The 17,723-nt window shown below is 41.1% G+C and overlaps 1 protein-coding gene and 1 non-coding gene across 6 annotated transcripts in view; one reads left to right on the forward strand and one right to left on the reverse strand.

Moving 5' to 3' along the window:
- The window catches only part of TAF1 (TATA-box binding protein associated factor 1), a 64,425-nt gene extending 52,302 nt beyond the window's left edge, over positions 1 to 12,123 (forward strand). For 2 of the 5 annotated variants that reach the window (XM_032476007.1, XM_014563562.2), the window contains exons 33-39: positions 1,017 to 1,084; positions 1,418 to 1,534; positions 5,137 to 5,262; positions 6,072 to 6,176; positions 6,450 to 6,606; positions 7,329 to 7,506; positions 10,227 to 12,123. In XM_032476007.1, the coding sequence (XP_032331898.1) occupies positions 1,017 to 1,084; positions 1,418 to 1,534; positions 5,137 to 5,262; positions 6,072 to 6,176; positions 6,450 to 6,606; positions 7,329 to 7,506; positions 10,227 to 10,449 (974 nt within the window). In that variant the 3' untranslated portion in view covers positions 10,450 to 12,123. The remainder of the gene's footprint in view (positions 1 to 1,016; positions 1,085 to 1,417; positions 1,535 to 5,136; positions 5,263 to 6,071; positions 6,177 to 6,449; positions 6,607 to 7,328; positions 7,507 to 10,226) is intronic. The other 3 variants (XM_014563563.2, XM_014563564.2, XM_006189794.3) reach the window with 3 other exon arrangements.
- A 4,358-nt stretch (positions 12,124 to 16,481) lies between these two features.
- Positions 16,482 to 16,588, reverse strand: LOC116662337. The gene has a single exon (XR_004318373.1). It is a non-coding gene; the product is annotated as a U6 spliceosomal RNA (small nuclear RNA).
- Between the last annotated feature and the right edge of the window lie 1,135 nt (positions 16,589 to 17,723).

Here is a 17,723-nt window from a genome sequence, read left to right on the forward strand (position 1 = left end):
TGAAGTATAATTGACCTGCCACACTATGTTAATTCCAGGTGTACAACACAGTGGTTCAATATTTCTGCACATTACAAAATGATCACTACCTGAACTGATTTTTTTGTGAGCCAAATAGAACTGGGTTGACCTGTAAGCCACCCATTTGCAATTTATGATAAAGGCTGTACGGGGAGTTGTATAGTTTGGTTAAGAACCTAATAGCTTAAAGTAGCTTAAAGAAACACATCGGCCAAGTGCAATGTGTGGACCTTATTTGGATTATGATTCAGATATCGAAGAACATTTGTAAAACAATTGGGGAAATTTGAATGTTGACTATGCATTTAATGATATTAAAGGATTACTGTTAGCTATTTTAGGTGTAATTTATTTGGGTTTTTTTTTTTAAACAACTATTTTTTAGAGCAGTTTAGAGCAAAATTGAACAGAAGGTACAGAGGGTTCCCCTACACATGCACAGCCTCCCCTGTTACCAGTGTCCCCCACTAGGGTGGAACATTTGTTATAATTAGTAAATCTACGTTGACACATCATTGTCACCCAAAGTCCATAGTTTACATTAGGGTTCACTCTTGGTGTTGTGCATTCTCTGGGTTTTGACAGACATATAATGATATGTATCTGTCATTATAATATCATACATAGCTATCTTTTGAGAGCCCTTAAAGACACATACTGAACAATTTGTGGATGAAATGAAATGCTGGAATTTGCTTCAGAATAATTTGAGAGGAATGTGTAAGTTGGTTTAAATGAAACAGGATTGACCATGTATTAATAATCTTAAAGCTGCGTAATGGGTACATGGGAGTTCATTGTATTCATGTATCTCTCTCTTTTTTTTAAATGTGTTTGAAATTTTCCACTTGCAAAGGTAGAGCAAGAGTCCAAGTTCAAGCTGGCGCATGGTTTTTTGGGTCTAGGATAGTGGGACACCACTGCTGGTGACAGAATGTAAATTTCTGGAACTAAAGTCTGCAAAGGTAATGACATTCTCTTTTTTTCATCTATAGGGCCTGAAAGTCAGTATACTAAGACTGCTCAGGAGATTGTGAACGTCTGTTACCAGACATTGACTGAGGTAGGTGGTAAAGAGGAAGCTCCCTCAGGATCTAGCTTTCTGGAATCCCTTTGTTCCCTCGGGTGATGAGGAGGCCTTCTCTGCCTATCCTATTTTAAAATGCAGCATCCCACCCTCACCCCACATCCCTTATTTCCTTCCCTGTTTTATTTTCCTACCTGGCACTTAATGTTTTTAATAAACCGTGTAATTCTTTAATTACCGTATATGTTCTGCCACTAGAGTAGAAGCTGCGTTAAGACAAGGATTTTCATTTGCTCTTTTTACGACTTTTGTATCCCCAGTGCCTAAAACCCATGTAGAACGAATTCACTCATTTTCCTTATTTCTCAGTACGATGAGCATTTGACTCAACTTGAGAAGGATATTTGTACAGCTAAAGAAGCAGCACTGGAGGAAGCAGAATTAGAAAGCTTGGATCCAATGACCCCAGGGCCTTACACACCCCAGGTGAGTCTGAGGACCAAGAAGCACGTCTTGCAGTTTTCTTATTGGTTTGGGAAATTGGGAGCATGTTAACAGATGTATTTACTGAGATACCCTTCTTCTCTGTCCTTCCTCTTCATATGCCTTTCGTGTGCTTTCTTGTCTTCTCAAAGGCTAAGGTGAGTGAGGGCCATGGGTCTTGGCGGCCTTGTTAACTTGAGAAGAGGCAGGTGTGGGGTGAATAAACGGGATGGGGGTCTTAGTTGTTCAGGCAGTCTTTAGCAATAGCACATTCCTGACTGCCGTGGCCAGAGGCATCCTCTTGAGTCTCTGGAGCTCCTTTGCCTGCACACTGGGATTCTAGGATGTCCCTAGAGCATAGACGTGGGCTGCATTGTTCCTATGCCTTATAGATGCCTGACTACTCATTCCCTCAGAGGTGTCTCGGTGTAGCTCAGATGTCACCCATTTTCCTGGACTGACTCCCTCTCCCCGTAAATGAAGACAGGGAATGTTTATAATGTTCTTAAATTTACATGTAACGGACTAGAGAGCCAGATTAATAAGAAATGTTTAGCCTTTCTGATCTGACCCTTGCATATACTAAGAGTATGTTTCATCTGTACTGTACTCTTAGAGGGCTGGCTTATTTGAAGAATAGGACTTACCAGAATATAGATGTATTGGAGGCACTGTGGTAAAGTGGAAAGTACATGAAGTCTGGCATAAAACAGGCCTGGGTTTGAGTCTTAGCTCTGCTGCTGTCTAGCTTTGTGAACTTGGAAAGTTGACTTCACGTCTCTAATTCAGTTTCCTTTTCTCTAAAATGTACTTTTCAAGATCAGTGTAAACATTAAACGAGGTCATTTGCCTAGCACATAGTAGACATTCAGTAAATGTTTATTTCCTTATCTGTATGAGAGTCATCTACAGAGTTCTCAGAGACCCTTTCAGATTTAACCAAATATTCTCATGCACATTTCTCCCAATTCCCACTGGAAAACTTTTTTTTTCATTCTGCTCAGGTTTCGCTCTGAACTAATAATGCAGCCTGTGTGATCTCTGTTGGATAATTGCTGTCTGTATCTCATTCATGCACTGTCCCTATCTATCTTTTACTCTCTCTTTCACCCCAAAACCTAGGTCACTGAGGGGCTAAGTATAAAGAGCCCTAAGATACTACTTCCAGGCCCAGAGCAAGGAAAGGCTCTTGCAGTGTGTGGGCAGACTGGGTCAAGGGGGCTTGGGTGAGTGATGTTGCCTAGGAAGGCCCTATTTGCTAATAGGCCCACAGCTTCCACAGGCCCATTCTGGTAAGTTAAAGCCTGGGTTTCAGCCATCATTCCTCACGAGAGTCCATCCACTGAATGCCACATGGCTTGGTCTGGTCTGTGACAGCCTAAGCCTAGTCCTTTGGTGAGTCAGAGCCTTAGACCCAGAAGCCATCTTCCTTTCTTCCCTTCCCCTCCGACACTATCTCAGATGGCTGAGGAAAACCTTGCAAGGGTTGTGTCCCTCCTGAGAGTAGCTGTTGTTTGGTGCTGTTAGAGGATCTCCTATGAAGAGTTGGGTGTAGGTAGTGTAGATATTCCAGTTCACCCTCTCATCGTTGTCCTCACTCATAAATACACAGTTTAAAATAGTAAGCCCAGTTCCTTCCCTCTAAACCTGAGGAAGATGCACATGAGTGATGGTCCTTACTCATTACTGCTCTTAAACTCAAACGCTATTAAAGTGTGTTTGCGTAAGTTTTACCTGTCAGAATGCAATTTTGGTTGTGTAGGAACATGACAGTAAGCATACTTTACTTCCACTTCTAAATGGTGATAATAATGTATTCTTACTCAACTATTTCTCATTTACAGCTTGTATTGTATCATCCAATTAGTGTAACACTTTATCTAAAACTGCTCACTTTGCATTTTTTTTTATTGAAGCATAGTTTAGAATGTGTCAATTTCTGGTGTACAGCATGTTTCAGTCATGCATATATATATATATATATATATATATATATATATATATATATATATATATATATATATATATTCATTTCCATATTGTTTTTCATTAAGATTATTACAAGATATTGAATATAGTTCCCTGTTGCATTTTCACACATAGCCTTTCATTCCCTAATTTCCTCTTCTGCTGTTCCATTAGTTTTTCTGTACTGTAGTGCTTTGAATTCTGTTTTGTCTTTCTCTAAAACCCAGTTTTCAATCAGCCTTGTTTGTTCGCTTTAAAAACAATAGCAACAAAGTAACACATGAGTTTCTTGTTCATAAAAGTAACATGTTCATTGGAAAAAATTGGAACGTATACAGAATAAGTAAGTTCCCTAAAATCAAGTCCACCACTCAGAAAGAAGCAACCACTGTGAACATTTTGGTGTATTTCTTTCAAATCTGTGAGGGGTGTGTGTGTGCGCGTGTGTATGCACGCATGCGCGTGTATTTATAGACATATTTTTTTGCAGCGGAGGTAATTAGGTTTACTAATTTATTTAATTTTTTTCACGAAGGTACTGGGGATTGAACCCAGAACCTTGTGCATGCTAGGCAGGCACTCTGCCACTGAGCTATACCCTCCCCAAGACACATTTTTTTTAACATTTTCTATTGATTTATAATCATTTTACAATGTTGTGTCAAATTCCAATGTTCAGCACAATTTTTCAGCCCAAGACACATTTTTAAAGTGAAATTGTTCAATATGATTTTGTGTCTTGTTTTTACTTCACACTGTTTTTTGAGCATTTGTTTTCATTAGTCTTTGAAAACATTTTTTAATAACTGCACAATATTTCTACTCTCAGCCAGCTTTTTAAACAAATTTTTTCTTACTTCTCCAGCCTGTTCTTTTTTAGTCCCTCCTGCCTTCCCTTCAGTGAATTGTCCATTTGCTGAACCCCTGTTCTCTTCAGGAGAGGGAAAAGGGAAGGGATCTGTAATTTACTGACCACCAGGCATTAGCTTATACACACCTCTTCATTCTTCCAGCAACCTCTTGATGTAGGCATTATCTATGTTTCACAACCGAGGAAACCAAGGCTTAGAGAGGTTAAGTAATTCACTCAAGTTACTCAGCTAGCAGGTGGTGGAGCCAGGACTCAAACCCAGGGCAGTTTACTCCAAAGTCCATGGTTTTCACCATGCCATTTTGCCTCGTGGCATCCTCTGGTGAGCTCATAAGCTATTACCCTATTCCATGCTCTTGTTGGAATTGAAATTTCTTTATCCCATTTTTTATTAGATGTCTCTAAACCAGACACTCAAAATAGCACTGATATGAAGCCCTGGGCCTAAAAAAAATCAGTCAAGGCTTAGAAGAAATTAGATTATTGACCAAAAGGGCTGTTAAGACATAGAATTGTCCCATAGTTTTGATGCTTTTCTGCCTCAGGCTTCTGATCATATACATCAGATGCCTCTCTGGTGGAATGAGCAACATTTGTAAGAGTCCCCAAAACCTGTCCATAAAACTGTGTTGTCAAAACTATGTTTTCTCTTTAAATGGATTGTTCTGCATGACCTTTTTCTGCAGTGAATGCTCTAAAGGGAAGTTCTCTCTATTTCTTACTCCCTTTACTAAATAGAAGCTAAGTTGTATGATTTGTGCCACAGCCTCCTGATTTGTATGATACCAACACATCCCTCAGTATGTCTCGAGATGCCTCTGTATTTCAAGATGAGAGCAATATGTCTGTCCTGGATATTCCCACCGCCACTCCAGAAAAGCAGGTGACACAGGTAGGATCTTCTTTTTCTCTTTGTGAGATTGGTAGTATGCCTGGGGGTGGGAGGTGGGGGAGTGATGGTGGTGATATGTATAGCATGTGTCAAGGATGATGATTGGGCCTCTTGGCTCTGGGAATGAGGGCCTGGAATGTGATTTCAGGGTGGGATAGTCAGGTCGAATGACTGACATTGTCTTCTGCTGTCACGTGACCATGGGCAGAGTCAGGCTCAGCAGAACTTAAGGGCCGGCCAAAGTATGAAAAAGTGTGTGAGGCATCAGAGCAACCTGACGGACGGGTGACTAGAAAGACCAACTGTATTCGGAGACAGAGTTCAGAATAATTGCCCTGCTGCTTTACTGTATGTGTGTTAAAATCTAAAAGTTATCTATAAAATTGTATTTTAAATTGGCCTTTTTCTAGAGGTATCTGAATATACTCCTGATCTGAAGCCAGAAATTTATCAGCTGAGCTCAGTCAGGGTCCCACTGGAGAGTGCGAAACCCAGGAGGGTTTTTCTGTCCCAAATAGTCCAACACAAGCTTAGGGACACCTTGGCTTAGAAAGGAAGAGTCTCCTTGTGATGATATAGTACGAGTAGACCAAGGACCTTCCTGTTCTTTGGATTTTTTACTCTACTTGTGATTTCCAAAGAATAAACAAGGAGAAAATGCACATGCCTTGAGCTGTGTAAACAGCCCCCACTAGCTGTGGGGTTGGCTGGGATATCAGGGAAGAGCATCCATTCTGGGTGACAGCCCTCAGTTAACTCCTCCTACCGGCACTTCCCTCAATGATGTGCTATTTGTGTTCCTTACTCAGATGCACCAGGGCCGAGGTAGGCTGGGCGAGGAAGACTCTGATGTAGATATTGAAGGGTATGATGATGAGGAGGAGGAGGATGGGAAACCTAAGACTCCAGCCCCAGTGAGTATGCTTACAGAAAGCTTATGGTTAATTTATACCCTTCTATGGTAGGAACCCCAGTAGTGTAGAGCAGGCCAAATCCCAAGTCCATATCGAAGGTTCTCCATAGTGAGGCCCAATCTGACTTTAATCCTTGGAACCAGCTAAACTAGTCTATCCACCAAAATTACTTAACTTCTTGTGAGGTAACAAGAGGGGGGCTGGCTGGCAGCAGCTTCTGGTCTCTTACTTGGTTGATTGATGGGACTTTGATCCCCAACTGGTCTCATTCAGGAAGGTGAAGATGCAGATGGTGATCTTGGAGATGAAGAGGAAGGAACTGTGCAACAGCCTCAAGCCAGTGTCCTATATGAGGATTTGCTTATGTCTGAGGGAGAAGATGATGAGGAAGATGCTGGGAGTGATGAAGAAGGAGATAACCCTTTCTCTGGTAAGTAGGTCACCATAGCACCCTTAGGACTTGGTAGGAAGCTCTGGGCCAAGTATGCTGTTACCAGAAGCTGCTCTTTTATTGAAGTCCCATTAATAGACCTCAGGGTACTGAGCACTCACTCATAGGATGGTCAAATTCAACAGTCTTAGAAGAGGTGAAGAAATACAACATAGGAGGTACAAAAGATGGCAATGGAAAAGATCATGCCCAAGCAGCAGCTTTGATTTGAATACTTAATAAAAATGAGAAAGAAGGGGGGAGGATATAGCCCAGTGGTGGAGTATGTGCTTAGCATGTACAAGGTCCTGAGTTCAATCCCCAGCACCTCCATTAAAATAAACAGGTAAACCTAATTCCCCTCAACCACTCACCCCCCAGAAAAAACAAGAAGAAAGTGTTATATGTGGCAATAGGAAGATTAAGAAAAAAGATCCTGCTTTGGGATATTTTGTGGATTATTGGCAATGGCAGGGGCAAAACTATAGGAGGAGATGATAGGGGAATAAACAGCTAGATTGGATTGAAATGAAAAAAGGAAATGGTTTTTGAATTCAGTATCCAAACTACAGATCTTGTCAGTGTTGACCCTAGACAGTCCTCTGAGGTGAGGAGTCCAGGCAAGATGCCCATGTAGATGTGTGGGATTAAGTAGTTCTGGAAGACTAAGCCAAAGATGTTAATTCTGTCAAGCTCACCTCGGGATCTGTCTCTTTTCACAGCTATCCAGTTGAGTGAAAGTGGGAGTGACTCTGATGTGGGATCTGGTGGGATAAGACCCAAGCAGCCCCGCGTGCTTCAGGAGAACACAAGGATGGGCATGGAAAATGAAGAAAGCTTGATGTCCTATGAGGGAGACGGTGGGGAGGCTTCTCATGGTTTGGAGGATAGCAACATCAGGTAATCGGCAGCAATGTGCTACAGGGCTGTGGCAGGTGCCCAGCTATGGTATCAGAGGGCCCACCATCAGATTACTTTCATCTATCAAACATTTCCTGAGCACCTACTAGGGCCAGGCACTGTGCTAGGCCTTTGAGGATACACAGAGGAGCAAGACATGTCCTGCCCTTGAGGAGCTCACAGTCTAGTGGAAGAGACTGATGCAAACAAAACCATTACAAATACAGTGTAATAAGTGCTATATAGCATAAGTTAAGTACAAAGTGCCAAGTCATCACTGAGAAGGGAGTGTCTCACTCTGCTTCATGTAACCAGGGAAAGTTTCACAGATGAGGGAACAATTGAACTGGGCGGTACAGGATGAATAGGAGTCTACAAAGTAGATAAGTGGCAGCAGGTGAGGAGATGCTGAGAGATGGAATAATATGTTCAAAGGCACAGAAGTATAACAAAGTATATTCCAGAGCGAAAAGAGATTGTTTTTGAGTTGTGGCTTCAGAATTAGCAAGGGATTATGTTGTAGAGGACCTCAGCTGGCATGCTGAGACATTTGGATTTTGGTTAATGGAATCATCACTTTCAGGAAAAGGAAGTAACATCAAATTTGTGTGTTCAGTAACTCTAGGGCAATGATAAAGAACTCAGCTTGGATCTGTTAGGAGTAGAGGAAAAGGAAAGGACCTTTTCAAGAGCTGTTTAGAGGGTAGATCAATTGGATTTAGGAAGTGAGGAGATTAAGATATAATAATGAATAGGAGTGTCACTGAGGTAGGAAGGAAGAAGACCAGGTATTAGATGAGGTGGGAAAGGAAGCAAAACATGCATCTGTCTTTGGACACGTGGGATTAAAGGTACATAATCATCTAGCCAGGGACATCCAGCAAGCAGTTAAGAGTCTTTATTCATCCAGTAGGTATTTGTCACAAGTACAAAAGCAACTCGATTCTTGTCCCTTCCTTCAAGGAGTTCAGTCTAGTGGAAACCTGAAACAGGCAAACACAATCACAGGGTAACGTGAAAAGTGCTGTGATAGGCAACCACAGGAGTTTTCCGGGACTTAAGTAGGAGTAGGGTGTAGGGTAGGGGCACTGCTTAGAGAAGGAAACTGAGCTGCCTCAGAAGAGGAATTAGCTAGATGAAGAAGCAGGCAGGGGTCACTCCAGAGAGCAAGAACAGCACATGTGAGGACCCAGAGGCGTGAAATACTTCGAGAGTAAGTAGCCAGTAGCTCAGTGTGGCTGGAGCTTTTCCATGATCTGTATGACAGAGATGATTTAAGGAGGTAGGTAAGGATCAAATCATGAAGGGCCTGAAAGTTTGGGGTGGACATCGAATGAGAGCGGTGTGATCAGCATTTTATTTTGGGAAGATTGCTCTGTGCCCCGAAAAATGGTTGGGTAAAAGACATGAGTGAACAATCCACAAAAGAAATGCAGATGGCCAATAAATATATGAAAAATTAGCTTCCCTAGGAATCAAAGAAATGCAATAAAACAATGAAATGCAATTTTTTTACCTAGAAGATGGGCAAAGATTAAACGAATGATAATGCCCAGTGTTAGAAAGGACGAGAGGAAAAAGACATTCTCAAACCACTGGTTGGTAAATTGACAAAATGGGGTGGGCAAGAGAAGTACAGGAATTTATCATTGTAAGTCAAAAACTTAAAAACTGTGCATCCCCTTTGGCCCCCAAATTCCATACCTAGGAAGTTATTCCATGGGAATAATAAAGTAACCTTCATCAAGATGTTTGTATAAGGATGTTTCTTACAGCATCGTTTTAATAGTGGGAAAATTGAAGAAAGCTTAAATGTCCTAGTAAGAGACTGTGAATTAAATTCTGTTACAGCCATACAGTGGAATACCATGCAGCTGTTAAAATGACACTCTAGATGTATGTTTACTGACGTGGGAAGATGTTCATTATAAACATTAGGGGAAAAGCAGATTCCTGAAGAGTATGTAGAGTATTCCAATTTTGTAAATTAAAAAAATGTTGAAGCATTGAAATGAAGTGCATAGAAAAAAATTTGGAAGGTCATCTACCAAAAGATTATTTCTGGGTGGTGGAGTTATTGGTGATTTTTTTTCTCTTTTTTTCTGGTGTATATTCTGACTTTTTTTTTAACCAGTGAGCATGCATTACTTGTGTGATTTTTTTTTAAGTCAAATTAAGAATAAACAAACAAACAAAAAATGAAGAGCACTCTGGCAGAAATGTGAAGAATAAATTGGGGGAGAACAAGACTGGAGGCATGAAGACTGATTTCAGTGGTGCAGGCCTGAGATCACAAAGGACCAAGCCAAGGCAGGCAGAGTAGGGATGGAAAGGAGGGGATAGAGACATACAGATGGAGAGATATAGTGAAGAGGTAGGATCTCCAGGACTGTTGACTCCTTGGCTACGTAGATGAGGAAGCTGTGAGTGGCAGACGAAACTATGAAGCTGTCAGAGCATTTATGGTCACGTAAGCTGGCAGGGTGTTGTCCAGGTGTATGGGAGTCTCTTTCATTCAGGTTCTTGCGTACATGAAGTTGGCAAGTTGATGTTTCTGAACAGGATCATTTTTCTCTCGGGGACCTGTAGAACAGTCCAGACCCAGCCATGTTAGCTCCCAGGGGCGGTTAGATGGGCAGATCCCTTGGCGGCACCTAGAGCGGGACTGGTCAGCTAGAGGATGGTGTCGAGCTTGAGAGATGACATGTTTCTCTTCTCAGTTATGGGAGCTATGAGGAGCCTGATCCCAAGTCGAACACCCAAGACACAAGCTTCAGCAGCATCGGTGGGTATGAGGTATCAGAGGAGGAAGAAGATGAGGAGGAGGAAGAGCAGCGTTCTGGGCCAAGCGTACTAAGCCAGGTCCACCTGTCAGAGGACGAGGAGGACAGTGAGGATTTCCACTCCATTGCTGGGGACAGTGACTTGGACTCTGATGAATGAGGCTTCCTTTGGGTCTCCTTGGTCAGCCTTCCCTGTTCTCCAGCCTAGGTGATTCACCTTTCCCCCATTTGTTTATATTTGTACAGTGTCTGATCCTGAAGTCACCAGATTAACACCTTAGCCTTTAAAAAATAGTAAATGATAATAAATTGGCTCTCCTGATCTTCTTGGGGCAGTGCCACTGTTTGATTTAAAACCAAGTACCCCCTACCCTCTACCGCTAACAAAAAGTGAGCAGTCTCCTCCTTCTCCAGTGCCCTCCTTTACCTCCACCTATTGCTTTTGCCATCGTTTTTTTTCTAGGAGAAGGAGGAGAAATTATGAAAGAACTAATAGCTTTCTGTCCTCTTGATGTATTAGAAAATTTCCATGCATGGTATCGTCTCAGTTTTCTAATTTGCAGGCCGGAACAGGTGACAGCCCCCATGCTGGGGCAGAGACTTGAGTTCTGGTGGACCCTGTGCCACACTAAAAACATAAAGCTATTGGACAAACTGCCCATTATTTTATTATTTATTTGACTATACAATGCCTTGTTCCTAAATGGATTGGAGGAAAACAGCTATAAATTTTTGAAACAGCCTGTATATCAGAAATGATACGTTGCCATGTAAATGTGTTCTGTCCCTCCCCCACCAGGGAAAACAGTAGGGAAATGGTTAAGTTCCTTAGGGAGAAGACTGTGTCTTCCGTTTCTTTTCATGCTTAGGATGTGGTTCTGCGAAGAGTAGGCACACAGTAAATTTTCCTAGAATCATAAAATCCTCAACAGATTTGTTATTGAGCATCTGCTCAATGATAAGCTCTCTGTCAGATCCTTGGGATGCAGCGTTAAATAAGACACATTCCTTTTACCCAAAGAGCTCACCATCAAGTTGGGGGAGGGGGTTGGAATTCAAAACATGGTGATAAATCATTACTGTGAGATAAGTGCAATTAAGAAGCTAGATATAAAGTATAGGGGAGACAGAGGCGTAATTATGTCTGAAAAAGTCGGAGAAGTCTTCCTAGAGGTAATTTTTAAGCTGATGGTTGAAGATCCAGTAGGAGCTTGCCAGATAGAAAAGTCCAGGCAGAGTGTAACACGAAGTGGAAAGGCTGAAGTCTAGAAATAGCAGAGTGTGTTCCTAGTTTGTTTGTTTGTTTGTTTGTTTGTTTGTTTGTACCTGCCTTGTTCCAGAAGGATTTAAGGTGGTTTATGTTCCAGTCCTTTAATCCTGAAATGAATGGCTAGAGATGTGACTGGAAGATGGACAGGAAGCTTATCACCAAGAGCTTTGAGTTTGATACTTAATGTGCATGAATTTTATATTATAAGAAATGAAGCGCTTGAGTGGAATAATATAATCAGACTTGTGATTTAGAAATTTTCTGTATAATGAATGAAAGGAAATCGAAGAATCATATGTAACAAGTGTGATCCCATTTTTGTAAATGACAAAACCATGTGCGTATATTTATATGTGCTTATATATATTTGTAAACGCAAAGGAAAAGGTCTGAAAGGATATATGCAAAACTGTTGACAGTGATAACCTCTGGGGAATGGGATTGGAGGGGATGGGGGCTATATGATTGTTTGTGTACTGGGTCGAGTATTGTGCTTTTATTTCTGTATTGTTTGAATTTTTTTACAAGAATGTATTTTTGTAATAAAATTTTTTTTAAATTCCAGCGGTAGTATGGAGAATGGTTTGGAGGGGGCACATCTAGTTCAAGGGGTAAGGGAGCCTAAACTGGGAGGATAAATCTGAGAGACCTTTAGGGGGTAGAATCAACAGGCCTTGATGACCAGTTGGCATTTGCGGGGTGAAGAAGGAAGAATGGAAGGTGGCTTCCAGAATTTTGGTTGAGGAGATTGGATGGGTCCATGGTATTCATTCATTTATTCAGCATTTATCAAGCCTTTTATTTTTAGCAAGCAGTCTGCCAGACGCTGATACGGAAGTAAGAGTTTCTGATTGCAGGGCACTTAAGATCTAGAATGAGAGGTAGAAATATATGTAAATAAGTTTAAGAAAAAGTGATCATTGCAATATTCACAAGGTTTCATGGTGTTAGGAAGGAGTTAGCAACTCTGCTTATGGAGTGAGGATGAGAAGTCTTCACAGAGGAGACCCCTCAGATAGATGGTTAAGAATAGGTTGGAGTCTGCCAGGGGAGGGGAGCGGGGGTTGGGGGGAAGAAGGCATTCTAGGCAGAGGGAGCAGAATGCTGAGGGGCTTGAAACCACATAGTCTGTTCATGAGACAACAAGCAGTTCTGGGTGGATGGAGTATAAGGAAGCCATGCAATGTAGTGATCACAAGGCTCAAGATCAAATGCTTGTTTTAGCTCACTGGCACAAGTGTGCATGTGGGTGGACTCGGGAGGGGTGAAGCCAGGTGAGAGATGAGGGAGACTTAAAACTGGCTGAGTCATTGGCAGTAGGGATGGAACGAGAGAGGTGCCTCTTAGTGACTGACTGGATAATGGAAAGTAGGGAAAACAAGGGGGAACCTAGGTTTCTGACTTAGATGACTGTGCAAGTGGTGATGCCATTCACTGAACAGGTTGAAGGCGGAATGTAGGAGAGAGAGCTAAGTTCGACTGGGAGCATGTAAGTTTATAGTAGGATACATAGAAAGCTTAAGATTTGTGCAAACTTGGGAGCAGCTGAGCTCACCCAGGAAGCCTGTGTAGTCAGAAGAGCGTGGAGGGCAGAATCCTGGTGAAGACCAATGTTTGTTGAAGGGTGGTCAGAAACAGAAGGAAAACTTCTGAGGAGTGAGTATTTCTTAAACCAAGGAAGGACTTTGAAGGAAAAAGGAAAAAAGGCTTAGCAGATATACTCCAGAGAAGTCAAGTAAAATAAAGCCTGAGAGAGAGAACCTTTGGGTTTGGTAACTAGGAGGTCCCTGGTGACCTTAGCTAGCAAAAGTGGTTTTAGAGCAATGAGATCAGAAGCCAGCCAGCAGGAGGGTGAGGAACAGATGGAAGATGAGGAAGTGACAATGGAGGTCTTAGACTACTCATTCCAGAAGCTAGGCTGTGAGGAGTAAAAGAGGGAGAGTCTTAAGATGACAGGTAAATAAGCATGCTTACATAGGCTTAGTGGAGAAAGCAGTAGAGAAGGGAGGGGCTGGGGAAAAAAACTGAGAGAAGCGGGGAGGGTATATAGCTCAGTGGCAGAGTGCCTGCTTAGCATGTAGGAGGTCCTGGGTTCAATCCTCAGTACCTCCATCGAAATAAGTAAATAAACAAACCTAACTACCTCCCCCCAAAACAAAAACATAACAAGAAAACACATAAATAAATAAAGCAAGAGAAGATAATGGTTAGAAAGACCCCTGTGAAAACAGGAAGGAATGTTAGCATAGATAGCATTTCCTCCCATAGGAGAAGCGATCTTTTCCACCTGAGACAAAGAAAAGGAAGGAGAGAGTTACAGACCAGTGTATAGATGAAGGAGATAGGAAGTTGGAGGAGTTCACACTTCATAGCGTCCGTTTCCTCTGTGAAAAAGGTAAAATCATCCTAGTGAGAAAAGCAAAAATGCGATGGGAGCTTGAACAAAAGTGTTGAACTATTGAGGGAGAGTGTGAAAAACGGGAAACCAGTTAAATGTCCGGCAGTAACAGAGGTTGAATTACGGTACATTCAGCCAGTGAAAAAAATGTGCAATTGCAAAAAAAGAATGAGGAAAATCTCTAGGTGCGAATGTGGAAAGATATTTTTGAAAAAATAAATCAGAAGAATAGGTGGTGTTGGATTTCCTTTATTTAGGGGGCAAAGAGGGTGTAAATCCATATTTGCACACTCACAGAGAAGATTTGGCCAAGATGCACTTCAAACTGTTAACACCCCTAGGAGTGAGATAGAGTGTGGGGAGGGCACATTCTTTTCACTGTAAACCCTTCTGTCAATGTTGAAGTGTTTCTTGTTTTTTTTTTTTTTTAATGATCACTGAGAGAAATGGGAGCTGGAGCTAACCAGGGACCCATAAAAGAATTGCTAGGTGTCAAATGCACAAATGAGATTAAAGACCGTTCATCTAAAATGGTGCCCATTTACTTTATTGTGTGGTTTTTCTCCAAAGGTACTCAGCAACACAGCTGTCAGGGTGTAGAAGCAGAAAAGGTAAAGCATTTTGGGGTGAAGACCTGAATATGAGAGCTAGATTTGTGGATTTCCTTTCAATAACCATTTCTTGGCAACTCTGGGCCAAGCACCATGCCGGGTGCTGTGAATACAGTGTTGGAGATGGACTAGTTCACACAAGAGTGTGATAAGTGAAATGATAAAGGTAGTGCCCTATAAAGGTACAGAGGAGGGGGACATGTAGCCCCAACTCTGGAAATAAAGGAGACAGATCTCCCCAGAGATGAAGGCATGAGGGGTAGGGAGTAGGCGTCATTCCAAGCAGAGAAAAGAGCACGTTACTAATGTGCCTGTGAATAGTTAGGGATGGTTAAGAGCGTGATGCACATGGAAGGGGCTGGCAAGAGCTAAATGCGAATTAGCCAGGGTCCAGATCATGGAGAGCTTTCTATGCTTTGTTTAAGAATCTGGACTTAATCTGAATGGCAGTAGGATCTATTGGAGGACTTGGATCACTTGAGCAGTGATTTGGGATATGGATTGGAGAACAGGACTGGAGATGGTTGTGGCCGCCATCTAGGAAGATACATGAGTCAGTCGTAAGGCAAGAACAGTGGGCAAAGATTTCAGGATGTAGGAGGTAAGATCTATAAGCGACTGACTGAATGTGGGGGATAGTTCAGTCAGTTAGTCAAGAAGTATTGCTTGAGCCTACTGAGTGCCAGGCTTTATTCTTGGTGCTCTGAATACAGCAGTGACTAAAACATACCCCTTTCCCTCAAAGAGTTTAGAATCTAGTGGGGGAGGAAGGCAATAAACAAGTGAATAAGAGTGAGAGAAATACTACGAAGACAAAACACAGTGATGTGAGAGGGTATGGGGTGAGGGTGCTAATTTAATGGTCAAAGAAGGCCTTGCTGAGTAGTTGTCATTGGCACAGAAATATGCATGTATTACTGATAAAATTAAAACATTTTTTAATTGATAAAGTAATCAATGAAAGAACCACAGAAGGTCCTTTAAAATATTGGCCAGAGAAGTATGAGGAAACCAGAATACGCTGTCTTTAGGGAAGCCAAAGGAGGATTTCAAAGGATGGAGTGGGCAGCAATGTCTAGTATGCGCAGAAAGGTCAATCAGATAAGGACTGAAATTTGTCATTTGTACTTGTCAATCGGTGGGCCTAGGGAAAACAGTTTCTTTGAAATGGTGAGTGCAGAAACCGGATGACAAGTGGGTTTGAAGAACTGTATTGAATGCAAGGAAGGAGAAACAGGGCTTGATTTGATTAAATAATAGCTGTCATTCACTGTGCCAGCCTCTGAGCAGAGAGCTCTTCTTACTTGACTGACCTCATTTAATCCTGAACCATCTGTGACATAGGTATTATTATTATTCCCATTTTACAAATGAGGAAATGTGTTCAGGAGCACCAAGGGTAGAGAGATTCGTCTTGGACTAGATACGGGCTACCTTCAAATTAAGGCCAGAAAGATGAGTATTGGATGGATACATAGAAGCAGTAGGAAGGAAACCATGCCTCTGGGCAAGGTAGACCCTGGGAAGGAGTTTTGTCTTATTATTATTATTACTACTTGTTTTTTTATTTGTTTTGGGAGGGGGAGATAATTAGGTTTATTTATTTACCTATTTATTTCTAAAATTTTTAACTTTATAATCTTTATTTTTTTGTTTTTTAATTGTAGTTACAATGTGTCAATTTCTGGTGCACAGCATGTTTCAGTCATACATATACATATATATATTCGTTTTCATATTCTTTTTCATTATAGGTTAGTACAAATATTTTAATTCCTTGTGCTATACAGAAGAAACTAGTTTTTTAATCTGTTTTATATATAGTAATTAACATTTGCAAATCTTGAACTCCCAGTGTATCCCTTCCCACTCCCTTCTCCCATGGTAACCATAAGTTTGTTTACTATGTCTGTGAGGATATGGAATGCTTCATGAATTTCTGTGTCATCCTTGCACAGGGTCCATGCTAATCTTCTCTGTATCGTTCCAATTTTAGAACATGTGCTCCCAAGGCAAGCACTACTTATTTACTTTAATGGAGGGGATTGACCCAGGACCCATGCTAATCACGCACTCTACCATTGAGCTATACCCTCCCCCAGGAGTTTTGTCTTTATCCTAAAAGTAAGGGGAAATTTTTTCAGTGGGAATGAGGTGGAGCTTGAGAAGGTAACCTCAGGGTTGTGTTTCCCAAACATTGCCGTATCAGTATAAAAATAGCCAGTTTTTTTCCTATTGGTAGTTTACCTTTCTTTTGCAACTCCAGGGCCTTAAGTATTACATTGCAATATTTGCCTAAATATAATCATCTAAGTTGTTTCCCCCTGACTTTGAAGATAAAACAGTGGCCTGCTTGTTAAAGAACACCTATTCCTAGGTCTCGATTCAGCCTTCTTGAGTCAGAAGGTCTAGGGAAGACTGGTGGTCTGTGTATTTTATTCGAGAAGTTTGGGAGATACCCATTCAACAACATTCCCAAATTAATGCTTTCCTGGGTGTCAGCTGTTCTTAAACTAGTGTACATCACAATGGGAATAGGGTGTGCTTATTGTAAATTTAAATTCCCAGGCTTGGTATGTGTATTTTTACAATGCATACCTGTAATTCTGATGCAGATAGTCCTTAAAATAATAATAGCAACAATATTACTAATAATCCTTTGGTAAACAAGTGCTTTAGAAGAAATACAGAATCACATTTTTTAGTTTTCAGGTGTATAGTATTACAGATTTATCCTTTGCTTTTTAATTCATAATAACTTAATAGTTAAGGGTTTTAAACATAATAAATTACCTCTAATATTATATATATTTTACCTATTATTTATAAATGTCATGCATAAACTGACAATTTAAATTACATATAAATGATAAATTCTACAAGTTGGTTTAAATAGATGTAAGATTTTCAAAATTGTTTCTTTTAAATTTTGCCTATGTAGGTTTGAATTTTCCACATTTTGGGGTCTCGGAATGCAGTGTTTTCAGTCAACTGCACATTACAGCATTTTAACTTTTCAAAATATCCTTGCATCCTGATTTACAATAAAATTAAAATGTGTGCTTACATCCTGCGTTTGGGACTCTCTCACTTTTGTATTACAAATAAGATTTAGCAACCAAAAATTTGACTCAGTTATCCATAGGAGGTGGTCA

The sequence above is a fragment of the Camelus ferus genome, chromosome X (genome assembly GCF_009834535.1).
Source record: "Camelus ferus isolate YT-003-E chromosome X, BCGSAC_Cfer_1.0, whole genome shotgun sequence".
NCBI classification, from domain to species: Eukaryota; Metazoa; Chordata; class Mammalia; order Artiodactyla; family Camelidae; genus Camelus; species Camelus ferus.